Here is a 24,281-nt window from a genome sequence, read left to right on the forward strand (position 1 = left end):
ATCTGAACTGTACTCCTTCTTATGAAGAAACCATGGAGATTCATTTCCAAATCCAAAGAAATACTGAAGATAGGCCATGATTCAGTTGCTGGACAACCAAAGCTGGATTTAGTCTAAATACAGGAGGGACAGCAATGCTCTTGGGAAGCAAAGGCTTGGCCTGGAGAGCTAGAAGCTACAGAGAGGGCTCTGCCTGCCCCCTGGCCAGCTCCTACACTGACATTCCTATTACTTATTGCATTCTGGTAGCCAGCCAGTGCAACTATGAACTGAAGAGTTGGGATGCCTTTGAGAATAGGTTTCTTTTTTTTCTGAAGAAAATGTTTGATTTCATTATCACACTATATAAAAAAACATGCTATGCATTAAATAACAAAATAAAGAACATAAAATGAGGAACCAAGTTTTTAGTGTTTAAATCAATATTTCTAAGCCTAAAACATCACAAGAAAATAGTAACTCTTCTTTATGTTTGAAAAATCTTTAAAATATATTATTATATTTTAAAATACCTGAAGCAAAATGAAACTGAGGAAAGTATTTGCAAGATATTAAAATCTAAACATGAATAAGATAATCTTATATAAAATCCACTTGGAACTTTATAAAACATACCTAGATCTATGTCTACATATATCCATGATTACATAGCTCTCTCTATATATGCATATGTCTAGTCCTATATATACAATCTTCCTCTTTATCAAAAGGTTATGAATTAAAAGACATCTAATTACCACATAGCATTACTATCTCCTGCTTTATATTTTCTATGTATTTAATAAGGATAAAGAAACATGGTGGAAATGGTCAGTCCCAGCTGAGTTAAATACAGATTTTTTTAATAGCTAACATTTCTAGTAAGTAATATACCACTGTTAAAGCAAGGCCTACATTTGTTCTTGTCTGAGCTTCCTTATACTTGGAGTTTATATCACTTCTTCATGCTTGAAAAACTTGTATATATATCTGGGAGACCCACTGAAGATGTTTGAGAATAGGTTTCTTTTTTTTTTTTTTTTTTTTTTTTTGTCGGTTGTGGGGCTAAACTCTGGGCCTGGGCTAGCGCTCTACCACTTGAGCCACAGCGCCTCTTCCAGCCTTTTCTGCTTATGTGGTGCTAAGGAATCGAACCCAGGCCCACATGCATACGAGGCAAGCAGTCTACTGTTGAGCCAACTTTTCAGCCCGAGAATAGGTTCCTTATATTTTATATATTCTCTCAGAAAAGCAAAGACATATTTGTTACAAAATGAATAAATGAAAGAATAGATCATATATGCTGAGCTTTTCAGTGAAACAGACTTTTTATCTCAATGTCATTAATAATGAAGCTATGAGATTTAATGTTTAAACTATTTTAGCTTGTCTTTTATGAAAATTTTGTTCACATGTGTACCAAAGTTGCTTTCCCAATAGGCAAAGATACACTTAGAAATGAACAAAAGGCTTCGGTTAGAACACTAGCTAACTAAACCAGGAGTGGTAGCTCAGTAGCTACTCAAGAGGCAGAAATCAGATAAATTTCTGAGGCCAACCCAAACAAAAAGTTTACTAGCCCCACATATCCATCATCCCTATATGCTGATGGCTAAGTTTGGGAGGATTGAAGTCCAGGCTAGCCTGAGGATCTTAAGCAAGATGCTATCTCAAAAATAACCACTGCAAAAAAGGGTTAGCTGTTGTTGTTTTTTTTTTCCATAGGTCATGGGGCCTGAACTCTGGGCCTGGGCACTGTCTCTGAGCTCTTCAGCTCAAGGATAGTGCTCTACCCCTTGAGCCACAGTGCCATTCTGGATTTTTCTGTTTATGTGGTGCTGAGGAATCAAGGCCAGGGCCTCATGCATGCGAGGCAAGCGCTCTACCACGGAGCCACCTTCCCAGCCCTATTGTTGAACTTTTAACAAAATAACTTGGGCTACACAAGAGCTTGAACAAGCTTACAAGCTTAAAGATATTTTAATCATAATAAGTAGTAGTGGTTCTACATGAATTTGGTCAAAAGTAGTTGAGTTCAGCAGCGGTAGGGAGGCGAGGGAGGGGAGCGCCCTGCGTCACTTGAGGTCTTGGAAGGTCAGGGTGTGCAGAGCCGTGTCCAGGAAGTCCTGCACCTGCATGTTATTTCTCTCTATCAGGGAAGCATTTCTTCCCGATGGCTTCATGTTCTCTTCTGGATCAAGGGGGGTAAGAGTATGCAGGTTGAACATGTATCGAGGCTCCCCCAGGATGCCAACTCTGTGAAGAGAATTATTGATACAGCTGAACAGCAAGGACAAAGATGGATGTACACAGTGTGGTTGCTTCTGTGGTGTGTGTGTGTGTGTGTGTGTAAGAAAGTGAAGACTAGCGATGGTAGGGAAAAACAAAGGAGGAGACAACAATGTACTTATTACCTTGCTCATAACCCCTCCTCCTCTGTACAGTATTTCACAGTAAAAAACTTATTAAAAAAATAAAGCTCTAAAAAAAAGAAAGTGAAAACTAATACACCCACTTTTTAAAAATTCTACACTTGCTTCCTTGAACTACCATAATGGTCTTAAACATAAATTGAAAACTAAACCCACAGTACCAGATTCTTCTAGCTCTCCCCACATTCTGCAAAATTATTATAGAAAACCCTCAGTTTTCTAGCAGAGGCCAAAGGACTGCAAGTTCAAGCATAGCCTGGGCTTTGAGAGTGTCCCAAACTCCACTATGATGAAAGAAGAAAGAAAGGAAGGAAGGAAGGAAGGAAGGAAGGAAGAAAGAAAGAGAAGGAAGAAAGAAAGAAAAAGAAAGAAAGAAAGAAAGAAAGAAAGAAAGAAAGAAAGAAAGAAAGAAAGAAAGAAAGAAAGGAAGGAAGGAAGGAAGGAAGGAAGGAAGAGAAAGGAAGAAGGAAGGAAGAAAGAAAGAGAAAGGAAGAAGGAAGGAAGAAAGAAAAAAAGAAAGAAAGAAAGGAAGGAAGGAAGGAAGGAAGGAAGGAAGGAAAGGAGGGAGGGAGGGAAGGGAGTGAGGGAGGGAGAGGGAACAGAGGAGAGGAAGGAAGTCAGGGAGGGAGGGAAAGAAAAAGAGAGAGAGAGGGGGGAAAGAGGGAGGGAGGGAGCAGGAGGGGAAGAGGAGGGGAGGAAGAATGGGAAGAGGAAGGGGAGAAAATTTGTAGCCTTAAAGAGTATGTTGCCCTTCCCACCAGAAATTACGTGGAGAAGAGTGGGCAGTGTGGCGGAGGGCAATGGAGAAACAGGTGCTTTCATCTTTCTGGCACTGGAACAGGCCCTGAGCCCCGGCCCGGCCCCAGCCCCAGGCAGCAGTAGTCAGGACCCTCCAGTTTCTCTCTTTGGGCCACTCACACTGGCATGGGCACAGCTTCTGGACTGATCACATGCTTGGATGCGTAGGCTGGGGGTTTGGTGCCTGAGTGGTATTTTCTCTCAATGATATGCTGAGCTTTCTCTCTGAGAGATGGTAGCAGGGTAGACATGACTGGAGAGCGCATGTCCATGGCTTTTTTAATTGCTGGGCGTTTTGCCATCATTCTCCTGTGGAGGGGGAAAATGACATTTAGGTCACAATGTCCTATTTTTGACAAGCATTCTTTATCATAGAAAAGTCAACAGGTCCTAACTGAACTCAACACAGTGGCATACGCCTGTAGTCCCAGTTACCTAGGAGACTGGAGTAGGAGGCTTGCAAGTTTGAGGTCAGCAGAGGCTATAGAAAAAGACAAGAAGGACTGGGAAGGTGGCTCAGTGCTTGCCTTGCATGCCTGAGGCCCTGGGTTCGATTCCTCAGCACCACATAAGCAAAAAGAAAAAAGCCGGAAGTGGCGCTGTGGCTCAAGTGGTAGAGCGCTAGCCTTGAGATGAAGAGCTGAGGGACAGTGTCCAGGCCCAGAGTTCAGGCCCCACGACCGGACTCAAAAAAAAAAAAAAAAAAAAGAAAGAAAGAAAGAAAAAGACAAGAAGTAGAGAGGGAGGGGAGAAAACAGAGGTCATACCTGAATTGTACCAAAGTCATACGTTTCTTTTCTCCTCCCAATTGTGCATCTTCACGCTTCCTTCGAGCAATGTTGAACATGTTGGTACGGAAAAGCCTTCCTACTTCATCCTCAATTTCTATCAAATTCTGACGTCTGAAGACAATCCAGGCTATGTGTGTACAGAAAGTATAAAAAGACTACAAAGAAAAAACAGAGTTGTGGGCTGGTAAGGTGGCAAGTGCTTGCTTTGCATGCATGAGGCCCTGGGTTCGATTCCTCAGTACCACATAAGTAGAAAAAGCCGCAAAAAAAAAAAAAAGAAGAAGAAGAAAAAGCCGGAAACGGCGCTGTGGCTCAAGTGGCAGAGTGCTAGCCTTGAGCTGAAGAGCTGAGGGACAGCGCCCAGGCCCAGAGTTCAGGCCCCACGACCCACCCCCCCCTCCAAAAAAAAAGAAAGAAAAGAAAAAACAGAGTTTTGAATCACAATCTCCAGAAATTATGTTTTTAAAAAAACCTTACTATAGAATACTTCTAAGCTCAGACAATCCAATTTCTCAACATCCTTGAAAAGTTGTGCAAAGTTGTCCCTGTGCTCACCTTCACAAAATGAAAGTCAAACTGAAATTCCAAGGGCAACACAGCATTCTTCATTTTAGAAAAGATAAGTCACTGAAAGTAAGTGCCTAACAAATGGCTATTAGTTATTACTATATGTCTCATTTTATAACAAAATGGCTCATGCCTGTAATCCTAGTGGAAGCTGAGACTCGAGGATCTAGGTTCAATGCCAGCACAAACTCGAGACTCTCATCTCTAATTAACCAGCAAAAAGCCAGAAGTGGACTTGTGGTTCAAATGGTAGAGTATCATCCTTCAGTGGAAAACCAAGTGAGAATATGAGGCCCTGAATTCAATACCTCAGTATTCACACACACACACACACACACACACACACACACACACACACACACACACACACATGCACGCATGCACGCACGCATGCACGCGCGCACGCCAAACCCTCAGAAAATGACTTACCTCAAAGAATTTCCAGTCTTTTTGTGTGTCTGATATTTTTTCCCTACAATATAACAAATCACCACCTCAGGTTAAAAGGAAGCTCAATCTTTAGTGATCTAGCTCTTAGTCCTTTCCCACTCCAAAAACAAAATAGGACCATGACCTGTGGTTGAGATCTGAAATGTCCCCAAGGCTCATGGGCTAAAGGCTTGGTTGCTAGCTGATGGTGTTATTGGAAGACAGAGGCAACTTTCGGCTGTGGGGTCTAGGTGGAAGTTCTGTGGAAGGATGGGCTTGTCCTTGGTCCCTTCCTCTCTCTGCTTCTTGGGCCTCAGGAAGGGAGCATGTCCTTCCCACCACAATGTTCCACCTCAGGACAGGCTCAGAAATACACTACACCCTTTATCTCATAGTTACTCCTCCTGTTACCCCTATGACATAGTCAGTACAATACTCACTTAACATACAAGAAACTGAAGGTGAGGCTGAAATCCTAAGACATATATTTAATTAGGACCAGATCTTGTACTAAAACCCAGGCCTGAACAGAAGAAGCCATTCTTATTAAACTATAATACATGCACATGTGAAATACTGTGGTGAAATGCCAATTGCTATACCCACAAAAATAAAGAATGACAGCAAAGCAAAACAGGTTCTGTTGGAGGCTGGATGAGCAAGAGAGGGAGGGTGATTAGAGAGGGTGGGTGAAGGTGAACATGGCTCAAGTGGTAGCATGCCAGCCTTGAGCAAAGAAGCCAAGCCAGAACTGGAGGACCTGAGTATCAGCACATACACAAAGGATGATTTATAGGTGTGAGCTTCCAAGAAATTTCCTTTCTCTCCACCTTCCCACATCCCCTACCACCCTCTTCCTTTTTGTTTCCCAACAAGTGTCGACAGCTATAACAAAGTACAGTTGGGAGTGGAGTCAGAACAGGCACTGACCAAACAAAAGATGCTTTCTTGTCTATCCAAGAGCACAGAGGCCACACCTGTCATCCTAGCTACTCAGAAGGCTGAGATCTGAGGATCATAGTTCCAAGTCAGCCTGGGGAAGGAAAGTCAGTGAAACTCATCTCCAATTATCTACCAAAAAGAAAAAAGCAAAACAAAACAAAAAACAGAAGTGGAGCTATGGGTCAAGTGGTAGATCACTAGCCTTGAACAAAGGAAGCTCAGGGACAGTGACCAGGCCCCAAGTTCAAATCCCAGGAGGAAAAACCAGAACCCAAAGGAAAAACAAAGCCACAGAGACTTGTACTGAATGTGTTCACCAAAATTTTGCAGAAGCACTGAGATGTCCCAGCTTTCACAGATGTGTTTAGAATAGAAGCATGTTCACCTACTTCTCAAGAGACATGAGAGCACCATATTAACAACACCCAAATGACCAATTCTACTCAAGCTTCAGCATAACCCCAAAGATAAATCGCATAAGGTGTTTATGCAATATTCAGAATGCACATATTCCAGAGAAAAACCTGTCGAGGTTAGCTAATTCACACTGAAAAGAAGTGAGATAATGATATATACTAAAACCAGATACCCACTTATCAGCAAAAAACATCCTTATCTTTTCTTCCTTAAGGAGCACCTAGAACAATCTGGATTCAAGAACATAACAATACCCAGAGCCAACAAACTCATTGGTACAAGTACTTTGTTCCTCCAGGCGCTGGTGGCTCACGCCTGTAATCCTAGCTACTCAGGAGGCTGAGATCTGAGGTTCGCGGTTCAAAGCCAGCCCAGGCAGGAGAGACTGTGAGACTCCTATCTCCAATAAAACCACCAGAAAACCGGAAGTGGTGCTGTAGTTCAAGTGGTAGAGCACTCGCCTTGAGCTGAAGAGCTGAGGGACAGCGCCCAGGCCCAGAGTTCAAGCCCCACGACCAACAAAAAAAAAAAGTACTTTGTTCCATTTCCCCCCCACAGCTTTTTCTGTCTGTGGATGATGGGTAGTGAGCCCTAAGATGCTTCTCTCTAAGCTGTGATCCAATAGGCAAACAGATGACACTGCAGGAAAGTGACCAGTACTTCTTGGAAATGAGCTGTGCTAACCAGAGGCAATTGCCTACTTTCAAACCTAACAGGTCTGTTTAAAAGTCTGCACAAATGCCAGATGCCAGTGGATGCCAGAGATATGAGGATCAGAGTTTGAAGGCAGCCTAGCCAGAAAGGTCTGTGAGTTTCTGTCTCCAATTAACCAGTAAAAAGTCAGAAGTGTTGGTGTAGCTCAAATGATACAGTATCAGTCTTGAGCAAAAAAAAAAAAAAGCCAAGTGGGCATCAAGCCCTGAGTTCAAGCACCAGGAACCCTCTCCCAAAAGAACTTTTGTGCCCTTTAGGTAAATTCATTCTGAGTAAGCTATAAGGAAATAGCTCGTGTGATTTGTATAAAGATATTCAATAGAAACATGTTGTATAACAGAAAAAATAGATGCATATAAATGGTCACCAAAAAATAAAGAATAGTTAAGCCAATGGGCCTACTAGACACTACAGAGATGATATCTGCCATTGGAAATGGCAATGAAAAGATTCTGTACTCAGAAGAGAGGAAGAAAGCACATAGGCACTGCAGAGCACAGCCAAGTACACAGCAACAACTTATAAGTAAGCTTTCTGAAAATGTCAGGACATCGTGTACTGAACTCTTTGTCCAGCTGTTTGTTGTGGTTTTAGCTTCTGGCTCTAACATGGTGTGGCTTGTGGGCTTGTGAGCCTGATCAGATCTTCTGGGGCTAAGGACTGGATCTTTCTATGCTGTGATCCCAAATGTTCCTGTGATGAGTGTTCTTATTCTGTCTTAATTACATCTGTGTAGACATGATCACCCCAAGGTCGCTGGTGTCAATTCAGTACTCCCAGCTTGGCAGCCACCCCTCACAACTGAAAAATAAGCAGACACTGCACCCCCACCTCCACCCCACCCCAGCATGGGCAGTCACTCTGCCTCTGCCCTTGCCTGGCAGTAGAAATGTTGCCCAGCTGAGTGCAAGATTCCACTAAGCTATCGAGTTATTTAATCTCGCAATGGGAGCAGTGTTTAAGCTATCAGCCCAGACTCTGGAATTCCTTCCATAGACCCTTGGCTTCCCCAAAGTAGACATCACACGTGCTCAGATTCTCACTGAGCCCAATTATTCTGAACCACAGAAAGGGCAACAGTGTCTCCAGGCACCAGAAGTCAAATGGGGGAGGATCCTAAGGCTGTGATGACAAAATGACTCACTTTCCACAGGCCATGTGATGCCTGTCAGGCACGCTCAGGCCCAGCACCAGGGAACAGTATTTCTTTGCCAAGTATTTCTGGGCTGCTTCCAACTTACTCAAAACCAGCTCCAACTCTTTTTTCTCTACTAGGCCCCTGGGGGTGGAGGGTGGGGGAGAAAAGAGAAAATTATGGGTTAATTGGGGCAAATGTCTATACTGAGGAGCAAAAATGTCAGTTTACTATACTACTTTGAAAGAAATGCACCTGAGTCAACAGACTTCTACTCAATCAGTGATATCAACAAATTGTCCATGTCCCTTGATAATTATCATTCACTGGAATGTGCATCTCAAGTTTTACAGTGAATTTTCACTTGTGTACACATTGCTATACTTTATGCCACCTAGATAACCTCAGTGTTATATATAACTAGTCCTACTTCTTCAGAACAGTTCGGCTAACGAGTTACTGTTCACAGGGTGCTAAAGTAGCTGGTAGCTCAAGTTCCTGTGGTTTTGTTTTGTTTTGTTGAATTACTAGTTTGGACTGGGGGCCTTGTTTTGCAAGGCAGGTGATCTACCACTTGAGCCACTCTACCAGCTCTTTACCCAGTTGGTTATTTTTGAGATAGGGTCTTGCTTCATGCTCGGGCAGGCCTAGACTATGAGCCTCCTGTTTGTGCTTTTTTGTGTCACTGGGGTGACAGGCCCACATTACCACACCCCAACTAATATGCTTCCCTGGTAACTGGTATAACAGGTACGCCACTGTGCAACAGAGCCTCATTAACTCTTTTGCCCAGGCTGGCCTGAAACCATGATCCCCTGATCACCTCCCAGGTAGCTAGGATTACAGGCTTGAGCCACTGTGTAGCCACCTGGCTACCTTCCTGCCTGTTTCTAAAGCAGCTTCAGAGACTCTGCTGCCTCTGCTTCCCCAGGGCCAAGGTGTTCCTTTCAAGTTTGGTGCACCATGTCTGAACACAGGCGTGTTCTCAGCACTCAGCCTACCTGTGCCAGTAGGGAAGCATTTACCTACCACCATTATGGGAACGTTGACATCAAATATAGTGAAATTGCTTTGCTATGAAAACACAGATGGAGTTCCAACTGAATTGCAAATGGACTCGCTAAAAGATAATCTGTTCTTAGGCTGCAGCATATCTAAAGCCTGAGTTTTAAAGTTTTTGCAGTGCAGTAGAATAGGGAACAATACTATTCACAATTCACTCCAATGCATAAATGCAGGAAACTAAAATATAAAACAAAACTCTACTAGATTAGCAATAAACCTAACAAAACACAAAAAGTTAGAAATGACCACATAAAATATAACAAGCCAGCTGGGTGCCAGTGATTCATACCTGTAATCCTAGCTACTCAGGAGGCTGAGATCTGAGGATTGCAGTTCAAAGCCAGCCCAGGCAGGAAAAGCCCTGAGCCTCTTATCTCCAATAAACCACTCAGAAAACCTGAAGTGGAGCTGTGCTCAAGTGGAAGAGTGCTAGCCTTGAGCTGAAGAGCTGAGGGACAGTGCCCAGGCCCAGAGTTCAAGCCCCATGACCCCACCAAAAAAAAAAAAGCCAAAGTGCCATCAAAGTCCTCTAGGTCTGGTTTAGGGATACTTAGAACCCTCAGGCCTTTTAAGGCTCAGCTGGCTGGGTTGTCACCATGAACACACTTGTATATTATGAGGGCTTCACCTAGGAAGCAGCATTTGAATGATTTATTTGGTTCTTTTGTTTCTTTGTTTCCATTTCCTAGAATTCGTTGTGATAAATATTTTATATGATCAGAGGCACGTAGGCAGTGAGCCTTTGTATTCAGTGTCCTCCTTTGCTTTCACTGAGAGTCCTGTATGATTTATCATGTCTCAGTATATTTTAGATCTACCTTCCACATATGAGAGAAAAACTCTGGCCATTTGTCTCTCTGAGAGTGGCTTATCTTACTTAACATGATTTGTTCTAGTTCCATCCATTTCCCTGTAAATAACATAATATTCTTTCTAATAGTTGTGTAAAATTCCATTGTGTATAGGTACCATTTTTTTTTTTGATCCACTTATCTACTGAAGGGCATCTGGGCTTCCCAAAACTTGTCAGAAACAGTTATCTATACATGAAATGTTCCTCAGCCTGCTTGGTTTTACACAAGAGTTTTGCATTAAAAAAAAAAATCTACAGCAAATTAATGGTTCTCCCCACATTCCTAACAGCAAAATCATTGGATTGGCTCCACGTGTTCTGGGGAGGGCAGTCTGCGTACATGGAAAGTTCCATGGCTTGTACAAGGTCACCAAGTCTGAGAGGCACCACTCTGCTCTGCACTCCAAGTTTCCTGATTTTTACTCAGGATGTAAGTCTCTGAGCCACCTCTGCCTAACGATATTAAGTTCTTTTCAAGTAGCACCAAAAAGAGCCTTGGAGTTTTTACTGTGATGTAGGATGTCATTTTGACCAAACCCACTATTTTAAAAAAATTCTTGCCAGTTTCAGTGACTTATACCTATAATTTAAACTATGTGGGAAGGAAGAATTTGGGAGGATCAAAGTTGGAGGCCAGCCTGAGCAAAGGTTAAAGAGACTCTAAACAAGCCAGGTATGCTAATACATACCTATCATTCAGCCACATGGGAAGCTTAAGGTGAAAGGCTGATTGAGGTCTGAGACAACTGTGGGCAAAAACTTAAGGACCAATATGTTGGAAAAGATCTGTACAACTTGTGGGGGAGGGAAGAGGGAGAAAAATGAGGGAAGGGGTAACAAGTTAGACAAGAAATGTAATCATTACCTTACTTATGTAACTGTAACTCCTCTGTATATCACCTTGACAATAAAATTTAAAAACAGACAAAAAAAAACCTTTAAGGACCTATCAAAATCTAACTTTAAAAAGGTAAAAAGGCCTGAGGCCAGTGGCTCATGCCGGTAATCCTCACTACTTATGAGGGTGAGATCTGAGGATCACAGTTCAAAGCCAGCCTGGGCAGGAAAGTCCGTGAGACTCATCTCCAATTAAAAAAAAAAAACAAAAAACACTAGAAAACTAGAAGTGGCGCTGTGGCTCAAACAAATGGTAGAACACTGGCCTTGAGCTGAAGAATGCAGGGACAGCACCTAAACCCAGAGTTCAAGCCCCACAACCGACAAAAATAAACAAACAAAAAGGTAAAAAGGCCATAGGAATGTGGTTAAAGCAGTGCCTGCCTAGAAAATGCTAAGGCCCTAAGTTCAAACCCTAATAACATCCCCCCCCCCAAAAAAAAAAACCTTAGCTTTTTGTATTAAATGCTTACAAGTCCTTTAGCAAGAATTTTGTAAGCATAAAAAGCGCATAAAGAGGGGCTGGGAAGGTGGCTCAGTGGTAGAGCGCTTGCCTTGCATGAGGTCCTGGGTTTGATTTCTCAGCACCACATAAGCAGAAAAAAATGGTAGTGGCACTGTGGCTCAAGTGGTAGAGCGCTAGTTTGAGCTGAAGAGCTGAGGGACAGCCCCCGGGCTCAGAGTTCAGGCTCCACGACCGACCAAAAAAAAAAAAAAAAAAGTAAAACAGCTCATTACTATATTTCTAGTATTAACACATATGCTGCAAAGCTAATCAATGGAGTCATTGGGCCAAATAAAATAAAATTCATCTCAGTGGGGGCCAGTTGTTCATGCCTATAACCCTAGCTATTCAAGAAGCTGAAATCTGGGGCTGGGAAGGTAGCTCAGTGGTAGAGTGCTTGCCTTGGCTGCATGAGGCTCTGGGTTTGATTCCTCAGCACTACACAAGCAGGAAAAGCCCGAAGTGGTGCTGTGTGGTAGAGCGCTAGCCTTGAGCTGAAGAGCTGAGGGACAGTGCCCAGGCCCAGAGTTCAGGCGGCAGGACCAACCGAAGAAAAACAAAGAAGCTGGAATCTGAGGATTGAGGGTTTTTTTGTGTTGTTTTGTTTTGTTTTTTTGTTGGTAGTGGGGCCTGAATTCTGGGACTGGGCACTATCCCTCAGCTCTTCAGCTCAAGGCTAGTGCTCTGCCACTTGAGCCACAGCTCCACTTCTGGCTTTTTCTGTTTATGTGGTGCTGAGGAATCGAACCCAGCCAATTATAATCCAGGATTGAGGGCTGGAAAGGTGGCTCAGTGGTAGAGCGCTTGCCTTGCATGCATGAGGCCCTGGATTCAATTCCTCAGCACCACATAAGCAGAAAAAAAGCCGGAAGTGGCACTGTGGCTCCAGTGGTAGAGCACTAGCCTTGACTGAAGAGCTGAGGGACAGTGCCCAGGCCCAGAGTTCAGGCCCCACGACCAGACCAAAAAATAAATAAATAAATAATAATAATAATATAGGATTGAGGTTTTAAGCCAAGCCTGGGCAGGCTATCTGAGAGACTCTCATCTCCAATTAACCAGCAAAACTTGGTAAGAAATCAAAGTAGTAAGCTAGACACTAGCAGCTCACACTTGCAATCCTAGCTACTCAGGAGGCTGGGATCTGAGGATTGAGGTTAGAAGACAGCCACAGCAGACAAATCTGAGAGATGATTATCTCCAATTAACCAGCAAAAAGCAGGAAGTGGAGCTGTGGCTCAAGTGGTAAAGCACTAGCCTTGAGCAAAAGAGCTAAGGACAGCACCTAGTCCATCAGTTCCAAATCTAATTATTGGGCAATACTGGTCTATTTCAGCTGGAATATTTTGTTAGATAATTCCCATATGAGTCATTCGGTGACTTTAAAGACAGGCAAAAACTTCCCATGTAAAATCACCCTCTGTATACCTGATTTTTTTTAAATTCCAGCATCCTTTCACTCTTGATAACTGTCAATGATAAACTTTAAAACACACTGCAAAATCTTACTTACACCATATAGCTTTTGGGTTTCTTTTCCAGTGAGTTTTTTTCCAAGTAATGAGATAAATAGTATAATAATGCCATGAGGAAACTGTCAAGATTCTTATTTCTATGGAGAAATTAGAAAGAAAAAAAAGAATTTACCATTTAAAATTTTATCTACTGAATTCTTGATTATGCAAGAGATCTGATTTTCACTTAAAAAAAGAAAATTTGAGATAGACATTAAATTCTAATAATTATGCTTATTGTTGTTTTTATTATGTAACTAATATTTCTATTGTCTTAAAAATGCACAGAAATGGGGCTGGGAATGTGGCTTAGTGGTAGAGTGCTTGCCTAGTGTGCATGAAGCCCTGGATTTTATTCCTCAGCTCAAGTGGTAGAGTGCTAGCCTTGAGCAAACGCAGCTCAGGGACAACGCGCAGGCTCTGAGTTCAAGCCCCAGGACTGGCAAAAAAAAACAAAAAACAAAAAAACAGCAACAACAAAAGGCACAGAAATGTATGAAGTAAAACCCCCACCTCTCTGTCATCATTCTATTAATGTCACAACTACTATTAAAAGTGAAATCTTGGGGTGTCGATGGCTCAAGCCTATAATTCTAGCTACTCAGGAAGCTAAGATCTGAGATTCATGGTTCAAAGCAAACTTGGGCAGGAACATCCATGAGATTCTTATCTCCAATTAACCACCAGAAAACTGTAAGTGGTGTTTGGCTCAAGTAGTAGAGCGCTCGCCTTGAGCTGAAGAGTTGAGGGACAGCATCCAGGCCCAGAGTTCAAGCCCCATGACCAACAAAAAAAAAAAAAGAAGAGTCTGAAATGAAACCAGATATGGCTCACACCTTTCATCTTAGCTAATGGGAAGGCTGAGATCAGGAGGATGATAGTTGGAGGCCAACCCAGACACAAAGTTCACAAGACTCCATATCTCAACCACCAACTGGGAATAATCCTATGTATCTGTCATCCCAGCTACAATAGGAAGTGTAAGTAGAAGGAAAATGATTCAAAGCTGACAGGGAGATAAAACAAGACCCTATTTCAAATAACAAGAGCAAAAGGCAGAGGCATTCACATATAGCATTCTCTCTTACAAACATACATGTGTGTGAAGATAGGCCTTTAAAGCTCTTGGTTTTTTCTTGACAATAAATAGTATATTGCTATAGACATGGTCCTTTGCAATTTGCTTTTGCCAGTGATAGCAAATGGAGTCTCTTCTACAATCTTATGTATAAACCTTCCTTATTCTGTCCAATAGCTGAATACAGCATTTCCATAGTAAATTATTTAACTGGTCCTCTTCTTGATACATAGGTATTGAAAAATATTATAGGTATGGAAGTAAAGGCATGTCTCAAATACTAGAGAGCCAGCCTTGAGCAAAAAAAAAAAATTACAGACAGAAGTGAAATTGCTAGAACATAGAGCTGTGCACATTAAATGTGCATGTCTTGCTCTCCAGAAACACTGCACTGACTTAAAATGATAGGTCTTTTTTTTTAACTATTTTTTTGTGCCAATACTGGGACTTGAACTCAGGGCTTTATATTAACTCACTTCCTTCCTCATTGCTAGCACTCTATTACTTGATCCACACCTCCAGTCTAGCATTTTTGCTGGTTAATTAGAGATAGAGTGTCTCAGATATTTTTCTACCTGGGCTGGCTTCACACCTCAAGCCTCCATGTCTCAGCTTCCAGAAGACCTAGGGTTACAGGTGTGAGCCATGGGCATTTGGCCGGATTTTTCTTTTTCAAGATATTAATGGCTACTTGTCTTTGGTTGGGTTTCCCCAGAACAGACCCTGAAGCAAAGACCTGAGGGTAAATAGTTGATGGGGTAATAACCTTGGAAAAATCAGCTGGGGAGTAGAGAAATGAGACAGGACAGGGAAGAAGCCTGTGAAAGGGTGCTAACTAGTTATCACCACAGACAAATATGAGTCCATCCTACCACAATAGCATGGGAGATGCCACAAAAAAAAAAACATTTGGATATTTGCCTGTTGACTCCTCCTCTGACATGGCCTCCACCTGCTGCCCTGTGCTCAGGATGACCTTGCTCCTATGGTAGAACAGGGCCTTCCAGGCTCAGTCTGAGATGTTCACCACAGGCAGACTTCATGTGAGTGCACAATGGCTCAGAGGATGCGGGAGGACTGCCAATACCTTGGGTACCCAATGCTCACGGAACACTCACAGTGGAGGTGCCTCACGAGGCACATACTGCTATGTAAAGGACACCCTGTTCCTTCCCAATTTTGTGGAACCGATGTTTAAGAAAGGTAAAGAAACACTCTGAGTCATATAAGTACTCACTGAATCTACAAAGTATTACTGGCAAACAAACTGCTCGCCAGCAACTGGGTATATCTTTGGATGTTTAGACTGCACTTTGTATGGACTCCGACAATGTACTCTCTGCACTGTGTGATCTGGGACTAGGGGTTTCTATGACTTTGGACTTCCTCTCCCGGATCCTGACCAGTGCTGAGAGGAACCTTGAGCTTCTTCTCTAAACATCATTCTATCATCACTTATCAGACAAAAATGACTGCAAGCCGGGCGCTGGTGGCTCACGCCTGTAATCCTAGCTACTCAGGAGGCTGAGATCTGAGGATCACCGTTCAAAGCCAGCCCGGGCAGGAGAAACCGTGAGACTCCTATCTCTGATAAACCACCAGAAAACCGGAAGTGGCGCTGTAGCTCAAGTGGTAGAGCACTCGCCTTGAGCTGAAGAGCTGAGGGACAGCGCCCAGGCCCAGAGTTCAAGCCCCCACAACCGAAAAAAAAAAAAAAATGACTGCAAAAGAAAAAGGGAAGAGATACAGAGTTCAAGCATGACATACCTCAGAAATGTGGTAAAAGAACAGATCCGCTGCATCTCAGTAGCTTCTAATGAAAGTAAAGCAACAACTGAAAGGAGAAAAGACAGACAATTAGAGGAGAGACAATTAGAGAGATGGGTTTTTAGAAGTTCAAAATCCAGTAACATCTGTGAGGAGGAAAGTGTCTCACATTTAACGTCGTCCAGTGTGACGGGCCCCTGATGGCTTCGTTTTTCCAGGGCTTTTGATGACTTGTCCTCTCTTGAAGGATGCCTTTTATCTGTTAACCTGGTTTGGAATATAACAGTCTCTAGTAGGGTTTGAAAAGATTTTAGTTGTATCTAAATCTATCCTGAGGCGCATGAAGCATGGACTCAAAAATAATGAGATCCTTGGGCTGGGAATGTGGCTTTGTGGTAGAGCACTTGCCTAGCATGAAGCCCTGAGTTTGATTCCTCAGTATCACATAAACAGAAAAAGCCAGAAGTGGTGCTGTGCCTCAAGTAGTAGAGTGCTAGCCTTGAGCACAGAGAGGCTCAGAGACAGAGCCCAGGCCCTAAGTTCAAGCCCCAGGACTGGCAAAAAAAAAAAAAAAAAGGAGGGGGGTTTATGACTGTTCTGCATGGACCTCATTGAATATAGATCATTCCCCAGTGTACTTCATTGAACATTATATTTATGACATCAGGGTAGGGGGTGTGCATACTGGCCGATACAAATGTAAGCATAAACTGCATCTGAACTAGATCATTTAAATCATGTATAGGGCTGCAAATGGAGCTCACTGGTAGGAGCACTTATCTTGCATGTGTAAGGATCTGGATTCAATACCCAGAATCACTGAATAATCATTTAGTTCTGATGTAGCTACCAGTTTCAGATTTATAAACAAAAACAAAAAAGCTGTACGAAATGAAAGTAGTGAGCCAGGTGCCAGTGGTTCACAACTATAATTCTAGCTACTCAGTAGACTGAGATCTGAGAATCCTGGTTCAAAGCCAATCCAGAGAGAAAAGAAATCTGTGAAACTCATCTCCAATGAACCAGCAAAAAGCTGGAAGTGGGGCTGTGGCTCCAGTGGTAGAGCACTAGCCTTGAGTGAAAAAGCTAAGTGACAAAGTGCCCAGGCCCTGAGTTCAAGCCCTAGTACTAGTACAAGAAATAAACAAATGAAAATAGCCTTTATAACAGAGACACACTGGTAGGGACTATTTGTAATTCGCATCAAAACTCTGCATTTTTTTTTCTTTGATAGGGTTTTGCACTCTCAGTGTAGGGAGCCTGGGGTCTGGTAGCATATGTAAAGGCTTAAGAGAGTCCTTCGAGAAGCACAGTCAGCCGCACTGGATGGATGAGAAGTCAAGCCACCTTTCTGCAGCTGAGCCATCTATTTCAGCAAAGTGAATCGCTTTGCCTTTCTTTCCTTTTTCCCTGTATTCTATCGCAGGTACAAAGCTGCAAAAGAAATGGAGATAATCAGGAACTTGAACCCTTCCCAAGGGGAAACTAATCACATGATCAGCAGAGTCTGCGTCTCTGCAGTGCACAGCAGCACCCATCTATCACCTTAGGGACCATTAGCTGGGGGAAGATTAGAGCTTCACCTTTACATCCAGCCTGCAAGCCTTGGCAGCCTCCAGAACACCACCATTCACAAAACATTTCTATTTGAAATCTCAAAATTAAAAAAAATGTATCTAGTATTTGTTATGGAGCCAGGAGCTTTTAGATACAAGCTCCCTTCTTTCCTTCCCTTTCCTTCCTTTCCACCTCTCTCCTCTTTCCTCCCCTTCTTCTTTTCCTTTCCTTTCCTCCCTTTTCCTTTCCTTCTTCCTTTCCTGCTCCTTTTCTCCCCCCCCTTTCATTCCTCTGTGTGTGGTGTGTGTGTGGTGTGTGTGTGTGTGTGTGTGTGTGTGTGTGTGTGTGTGTGTGTGTGTGTGTGTGCGCGCGCGCGCGCGCGCTGGTTCTGGGTGCTATCCCTGAGCTTCTTTTTTCAAGGCCAGCCTTCTACCATTTGAGTCACTGCTCCCCGTCCAGCTTTATAGTGGGTAATTGGAAATAAGGGTCTCATGGATTTTCCTGCCAAGCTGGCCTTGAACCATGATCCTCAGATCTCGGCCTCCTGAGTTGCTAGGATTATAGGCATAAGGCAGTGGTACCCTTGTACCTTTGCTTTCCTTTTCAGACCATTGGCACCTAGTTTGCAGTAGATGATTTCTAAGCTTTTCATTCTTTCTGGTGTTTCCCCTATTGTTGTCTACAAGGAATGGGTTCATGAATGGGAGTGTGCTTAAATACTTGGGGTGGAAGCAAGAAAAAAAAAAAGGAATGTGGAATGTGGCACAGTGGTAGAGTGCTTGCCTAGCATGCATGAAGCTCCAGGTTCGATTACTCAGTACTACATAAACAGAAAAAAGCTAGAAGTGGCACTGTGGCTCAAGTGGTAGAGCGCTAGCCTTGAGCTGAAGAGCTGAGGGACAGCACCCAGGCCCAGAGTTTAGACCCTACGACCGGGCCCAAAAAAAAAAAAAGCTCAGGGACAGTGCCTAGGCCCTGAGTTTAAGCCTCAGGACTGCCCCCCTCCCAAAAAAGAGAGCTATCTTCTGTATCTGTATACTTGTGCATTGCTAGAATTTTTATAAGAATATGCCAGTTTATTACATAACTGAAAAAAGTTGACAGATATAGAGGAAGAAATATGAGTAGTGTCTACTGACCATTTAGAAAGCATTCAATAAAATCTTCAAACCTCTGAAGCATTTTGACATATTTCAATAGCTCTTACTGGATGTTTATAATTACAGATTTTTTTTACCATCTGTTCTTTATAAATTGTTTTTGTTTGTTTGTTTTTGTTTTTTTTTGGGGGGGTCATGGGCCTGAACTCTGGACCTGGGCGCTGTCCCTCAGCTCTTCAGCTCAAGGCTGAAATGGCTCTACCACTTAAGCCACAGTGCCACTTCGTCTTTTTTCTGCTTATGTGGTGCTAAGGAATTGAACCCAGGACTTCATACATGCAAGGCAAACACTCTACCACTGAGCCACCTTCCCAGCCCCATCTGTCCTTTATTATAACCCTCCTAATCAAGACAAAGTGGTGTTGTTTATCCTTGAACCATCACAGTGTTTAAGATCATGGCCAAGGCCATTAATTTCCAATCAGGCAAAAGCAGCTTGGGGTCATCCCAGCTCCACCAAGCAGCTCCAATCTCTAGAAACACCCCTGCTCCACCCAGCAGCTCCAATCTCTGGAAACACCCCTGCTAAGTAAATGTGGAATGAAATATTATCTTCCTGGATTTAAATCATCTTGGTCACTTCTGAGCTGTGTGAAAATGTGTCCCTACACTTTCCTCAAATCGACTAGCCCTTTAAAACCTCTTTCCTTTTCTGTAAACCATTCAACCTGCAGTGGTTTCAAAGGCTGGTTAAACAGCCCGTGACTGACACAGTAGCTGGTTCCTAGGAAGCTGAGATGGTGCTGATAGAAAGTGAGCTTTCAGAGGCTGTGCAGCACAGTGAGCATCTCAGATGGGGGAATTTCACCCCAGTTTCATTATCCTTTATGCTCTTACTATTGCTTCATCTTTTTTCATCCCAAGCACAAGTCATCTTTACAAAAGCTTGAGTAAAGTTTTGCATAAAATTTACCTTCTGAATTCGAGGGTTTTGGTGTCATCTTTCCAGTACCACGTCCCTAATCGTAATCCCAATTGCTGAAAGATGAAATAATTGTAGCAAAAATAAAATTTCACAATCCATATACACAATAAGCCATTACTAATCCCTAGCCGAATCTTTGTGTTTTTAACAAACCAGGACTTTAACCTTTTTGTTTTTAAGCATGACTTCGGGGGAGGGGGAGGGAGGGGGACCCACCTGTACCAAGGAAGCAAGGTAGGAAAAGGAGAAGGATGAGGGGGGCCGATGAATAGAGAGAGGAAGGGTAAGTGAATGCAGTCATTGCATTATTCGAGGTACATATGTAAAAGTGGAACTAGGTGAATTGAGGGGATGGGTGAGTTGGGAAAGAAGGGGCTAAGGATGGCAGGGGTGACATTGAACTCGCAGCTTGTACTCACAAACATGTTAAATCCTCCTCTTGAGGAGGAGGAGGAGGGAGAGCTGAGAGGGGATGGAAAGGGAGGAGGAAATTTTAGACTGCACGGAGCTCAAGGCCTTTTCGACAAAATGAACCTGTCCAAGGCAGCCTCCACGTCGCCCTTAGTGAGTGAGTGGGATTGGGCGACCCACCGATTTGTCCTCTACGATGATCCCGCTCGGGGGAGGAGGCCTGGTCTTCAAGTAGCTCATCGGGGACGCAGACGACCCGGGGGGCCAGACCTCAGTTCTGGCCGGTTGCCGAGTTCACGCCTCTCCGCCTGTTCTCGGGGTCCGCGGGCTCAGGGCGCGCGACGACCCGCCGGCGGACGGGGCGAGGACGCTCCGCTGGGCCGAGGGGTTCTGGGCGTCGCCCGCCAGGCCCGGCTTCCCCGCGGCCCTGGGGCCCTGCGCGGCTGCGCTCCGCCCGGCCCGCGGGGGAGGCGCGGCTTCCAACCGCCGCGGGCGCTGGGACTCGGGCCTGAGCTTCGGCGTCCCCGCTCGTTGCCCCGGCTACCGCCCGCGTCCACACCCGCCCGGGGCGCCTCCGCGCTGGCGGCTCCCGCCCAGGCCGTTCGGTTGTCCCGCAGGGACGGTGCTTGGGAGGTGTACCGAAAAGCCCTACAGGGACTCCCAGAGCACCTCGGTAAAAGCGAGCTGCACGTCGCCGCAGCGAGCGCGGTTTGCTGGGGCTTGGGGGGAGAGCAGGTGGGAGAAATCGGGGGCCTGGAGGCGAGTTGCAGACATTCCTGTCTGTAACTACTTGTGGAATGTCCGCCTCGACAACTCGGATACTCCTGCTGAAAATGAACTCAAGGCATGCCGACTCTTAAGAGCAATACATGCAGCGCTCCAGCTTAAAGTGTTTTCTACGGGGGGGGGGGGGGGAGCCTGGTGCATACTCAATTGACATTTTTTTCTTGCCAGTTGTGGGACTTGAACTCTCGGCTTGGGCGCTGTCCCTGTGCTCCTCAGCTCAAGGTGAGCATTCTTGAGCCACAGCACCACTTCCCGTCTTCTAGTGACCACTTGGAGATGAGTCTTTCCTGCCCTAACCCTCAGATCTCAGCCTCCTGAGTAGCTAGGATGACAGGCATGAGACAACACTCAGCTTGGGCTTTCCTTTCTTAATGGCGGCGTTGTGCAGACTGTATTCTCCAACATCATTATAAACAATGTTAGATGATGCCATGATTGAGAATGCTTCATGTAGTCTGCTTCTGCATCCCCATGGTTACTGTGCATGGCATGCTGGGTAGTAGTGAGTACTCACTCCACACAGTTTACAATGATAATAGACACCCCATTGCTTCCTCTACCCTCCCAGTCTACTTGGTAACAGACAATCACTGTTTATAGTGGCAAAAAAATTGCAAATTCAAGATTCGTGTTCTACTCAACTGAGTCTGCTCCTGTGCTGTCAGATTGGCTCAAATGGACTGGCAATGCTTGCCTGAAGCTGTGGACAAGCTTGCTTACAACTTGGGAAGAAATGAGAACAACCAACATACCAAGGGCTTTTCCCCAACCAGTGTGTTTAATACCTGATGTAAGAATTACAAGAAAATAAGGTAAAGTTCGAGAGGAGACAAAGAAGACCAAGGAATCTGGATGGAATCTAGTTATGTCACATTTGTTACTAGAACTGTGCTCAGTAAACCTCTTCAATTTACCCTCAAAATCCATCAAGTGCTAATAGAAAACCAAAGGTCTTATATCTCTCATCATGGCCTAAATTCAGTCTAATGTACCTAAGATTTAAAAATAAGAGTTGGGCTGGGAATGTGGCTCAGTGATAGAGTGCTTGCCTAGCATGCATGAAGCCCTGAGTTCAATTCCTCAGTACTACATACACAGAAAAAGGCAAAAGTGGTGCTGTGGCTCAAGTGGTAGAGTGCTAGTGTTGAGCAAAAGAAACTCAGGGACAGTGCCCAGGCCTCAGGACCAAAAAAAAAAAAAAAAAAAAAAGAGTTATTGCTGGATTGCTGGGCCCTGGTGGTTCATGCCATGTAATCCTAGCTACTCAGGAAGCTGAGATCTAAGGATCTCAGTTCAAAGCCAGCTCAGGCTAAAAAGTCCCTGTGAGACTCTTATCTCCAATTAACCATTCAAAATTGAGCTGTGGCTCAAGGTGGTAGAGCGCAGGTTCAGCATCCAGACCGTGAGTTCAATCCCACAACCAACGACAATAACAAAAAAATTACTTATGGGCTGGGAAGGTGGCTCAGTGGTAGAGCACTTGCCTTGCATGCATGCTCGAGGCCCTGGGTTCGATTCCTCAGCACCACATAAGAAAAAAGCCGGAAGTGGCACTGTGGCTCAAGTGGTAGAGTGCTAGCCTTGAGCTGAAGAGCTGAGGGACAGCGCCCAGGCCCAGAGTTCAGGCCCCATGACCGGACCCAAAAAAAAAAAATTACTTATGCTAGGAGTGTGGCTCAAGTGGTGGAGCACAGGCCCAGCAAGCCATTAGGCTCTGAGTTCAAACCTCAATACCTCCAAAAAACATTATCTACTAAAAGTAATATAAATACTTGAGCATGTTATAATTACAGATTACATAGTGGGATTACAAGTTACAGATTACATCTCTTGACAGTGAGGGAGAAAGATGGTGACTTGGAGGCTAGCCTGAACTACAACTGCTACCTTGCTCAAAAAAAGGTACATGAGGTGTTGTGTATATGTTAAAATAGACTGCTGTCAGGCAAAAAAAAAAAAACCTCTCTGCTTTCTATGGGAAAACTTTAGTAACTCTTACATTTCTGTTATCTTACCTTAAAAGAGAGATTTATAATAGTTCTAAATCACTTATTCTAAAAAGTGACCTATCTTACTGCGTATTTTTTAACAATTAGGGTTTTTTAAGATAAAAATCATATTAGAAACATATTAGAAACTCATAACAAAGGAACTAATTTTTCAAGTTATTCCTTAAAAAAAAAAAGTCATGCTATAAAGTAGCACGGTGCAAGGGGCTCATGCCTATAATCCTAGCAACTCAGGAGGCTGAAATCTGAGGATCTCAGTTCAAAGCTATCCAGAGCCAACAAATCTTAAAAGCCTCTTATCTCCAACTAACCAGCACCTGCCTTGAACAAAAAGCCAAGCAAGAGTATGAGGCCCTCAATTCAAGCCCTAGTATCATTAATTCTGCAGTTAATTCTGTAATTCAAGTTTACTTGTGCCTACTTACAAACACACAAAAACAACTGAATATTCTGTTTCTTCTTTTTTTTGGTTCTTAGTATTGAGGCTTTAACTCAGTGCCTGGGCACTGTCCCTCAGCTTTTTTGCTCAAGACTAGTTAGTGCTCTATAAGCCACCTCTAGCTTTTTGGTTAATTGGCAAATAAGAGTCTCACAGACATTGATGGTCCTCCTGGCTTTGAACCACAATCCTCAGATCTCAGCCTCCTTAGTAGCTAGGATTATAGGCATGAGCCACCAGCACTTATCAAATATCTGTGTGTGTCTGTGTGTGTGTGATAATATTTGCATATATGTTATATATAGCATAGTTATAGATATATGTGTGTGTGTATTTGCTTTAGTCATGACTACTAATAAGTATCCTAACTCATTACTTTTAAGTTGAAGTGATGCTAATCAGTGAACTGAAATTTACCCGAATTGTAACATCAAGTACTTTTTCCATTGTTATTTGACTATGGCTGGCCTAGCATCTGCTAAGGAGTTCCTAGGAGTTCTTATGTTACCAGTTCTTATGGCCACTTTGGTGGTTTTTATCTTAGTAATGTTTATATCTAAATTGAGGAGATAGATTTAAATTTTAAAAAAAATCTTCCCTCTATAACTAGAGTAAGCTTTAGTTAAAACAAAACAAAAATGAAACTTAAGCAGCCTAGTTTTACAAATTACTTTTCAAAGTAACAGGAAATAGAATAGGTTAGTGTAAACTAAGTTATAGGAAGTCAGGCCATAGGATCAAAGATTACCTACTATGAGTCATTGAAATTTCAGAGGCTAATTTCTTCTAAATTGAGTCCTAAAATGCATCATACTAATACCAAATTGTGGTATAATGGTATAAAATGGAAAGAAACCATTATATTTTGAAGACAGAGCAGGAAAAACACCTTAAAAAATAAAGGACTAGAAAAAGTAATATAATTCATATTGTATTAAAACTCATGTCAAAAGTCACTCCAAGACTGGGTATTGGTGGCTAAGGCCTGTAATCTTGGAGGCTGAGATCTGAGAATCATGGTTCATAGCCAGCCAGGACAGGAATGTCCATGAGACTCTTCAATTAACCACCAAACAAAACAAACAAACAAACAAACAAACAAAAAAAGTCA

The 24,281-nt window shown here is 43.3% G+C and overlaps 1 protein-coding gene across 2 annotated transcripts; it reads right to left on the reverse strand.

Moving 5' to 3' along the window:
• Window positions 1–1,940: 1,940 nt before the first annotated feature.
• Ppp1r36 (protein phosphatase 1 regulatory subunit 36) lies at window positions 1,941–20,432 on the reverse strand. Of its 2 annotated transcripts, XM_070031874.1 has the most exons (11): window positions 20,117–20,429; window positions 19,514–19,578; window positions 17,231–17,317; window positions 16,053–16,150; window positions 15,884–15,950; window positions 13,038–13,136; window positions 8,214–8,348; window positions 4,997–5,039; window positions 3,977–4,155; window positions 3,330–3,518; window positions 1,941–2,235 (listed from the first exon to the last, which is right to left on the reverse strand). In XM_070031874.1, exons 1-11 carry the CDS (start codon window positions 20,174–20,176, stop codon window positions 2,055–2,057), a joined length of 1,203 nt encoding a protein of 400 aa, XP_069887975.1. In that variant the 5' UTR covers window positions 20,177–20,429; the 3' UTR covers window positions 1,941–2,054. The 2 variants fall into 2 exon arrangements, with proteins under 2 accessions (XP_069887975.1, XP_069887983.1); XM_070031882.1 differs by lacking the exon at window positions 8,214–8,348 and having other exon boundaries at window positions 20,117–20,432.
• Between the last annotated feature and the right edge of the window lie 3,849 nt (window positions 20,433–24,281).

This window comes from Dipodomys merriami, unplaced genomic scaffold (genome assembly GCF_024711535.1).
Source record: "Dipodomys merriami isolate MVZ:Mamm:240054 unplaced genomic scaffold, mDipMer1.0.p SCAF_1, whole genome shotgun sequence".
Classification (NCBI taxonomy): domain Eukaryota; kingdom Metazoa; phylum Chordata; class Mammalia; order Rodentia; family Heteromyidae; genus Dipodomys; species Dipodomys merriami.

Coding starts and splice junctions, on each gene's coding strand:
- Ppp1r36 (XM_070031874.1), bottom strand. CDS start 20,176: ATGAGCTACTTGAAGACCAGGCCTCCTCCCCCGAGCGGGATCATCGTA. Junction 16,151..17,230: donor GATGGCTCAGCTGCAGAAAG/GTGGCTTGACTT, acceptor ATTCCAAACCAG/GTTAACAGATAAAAGGCATC. Junction 8,349..13,037: donor AAACCCAAAAGCTATATGGT/GTAAGTAAGATT, acceptor CTCCACCCCCAG/GGGCCTAGTAGAGAAAAAAG.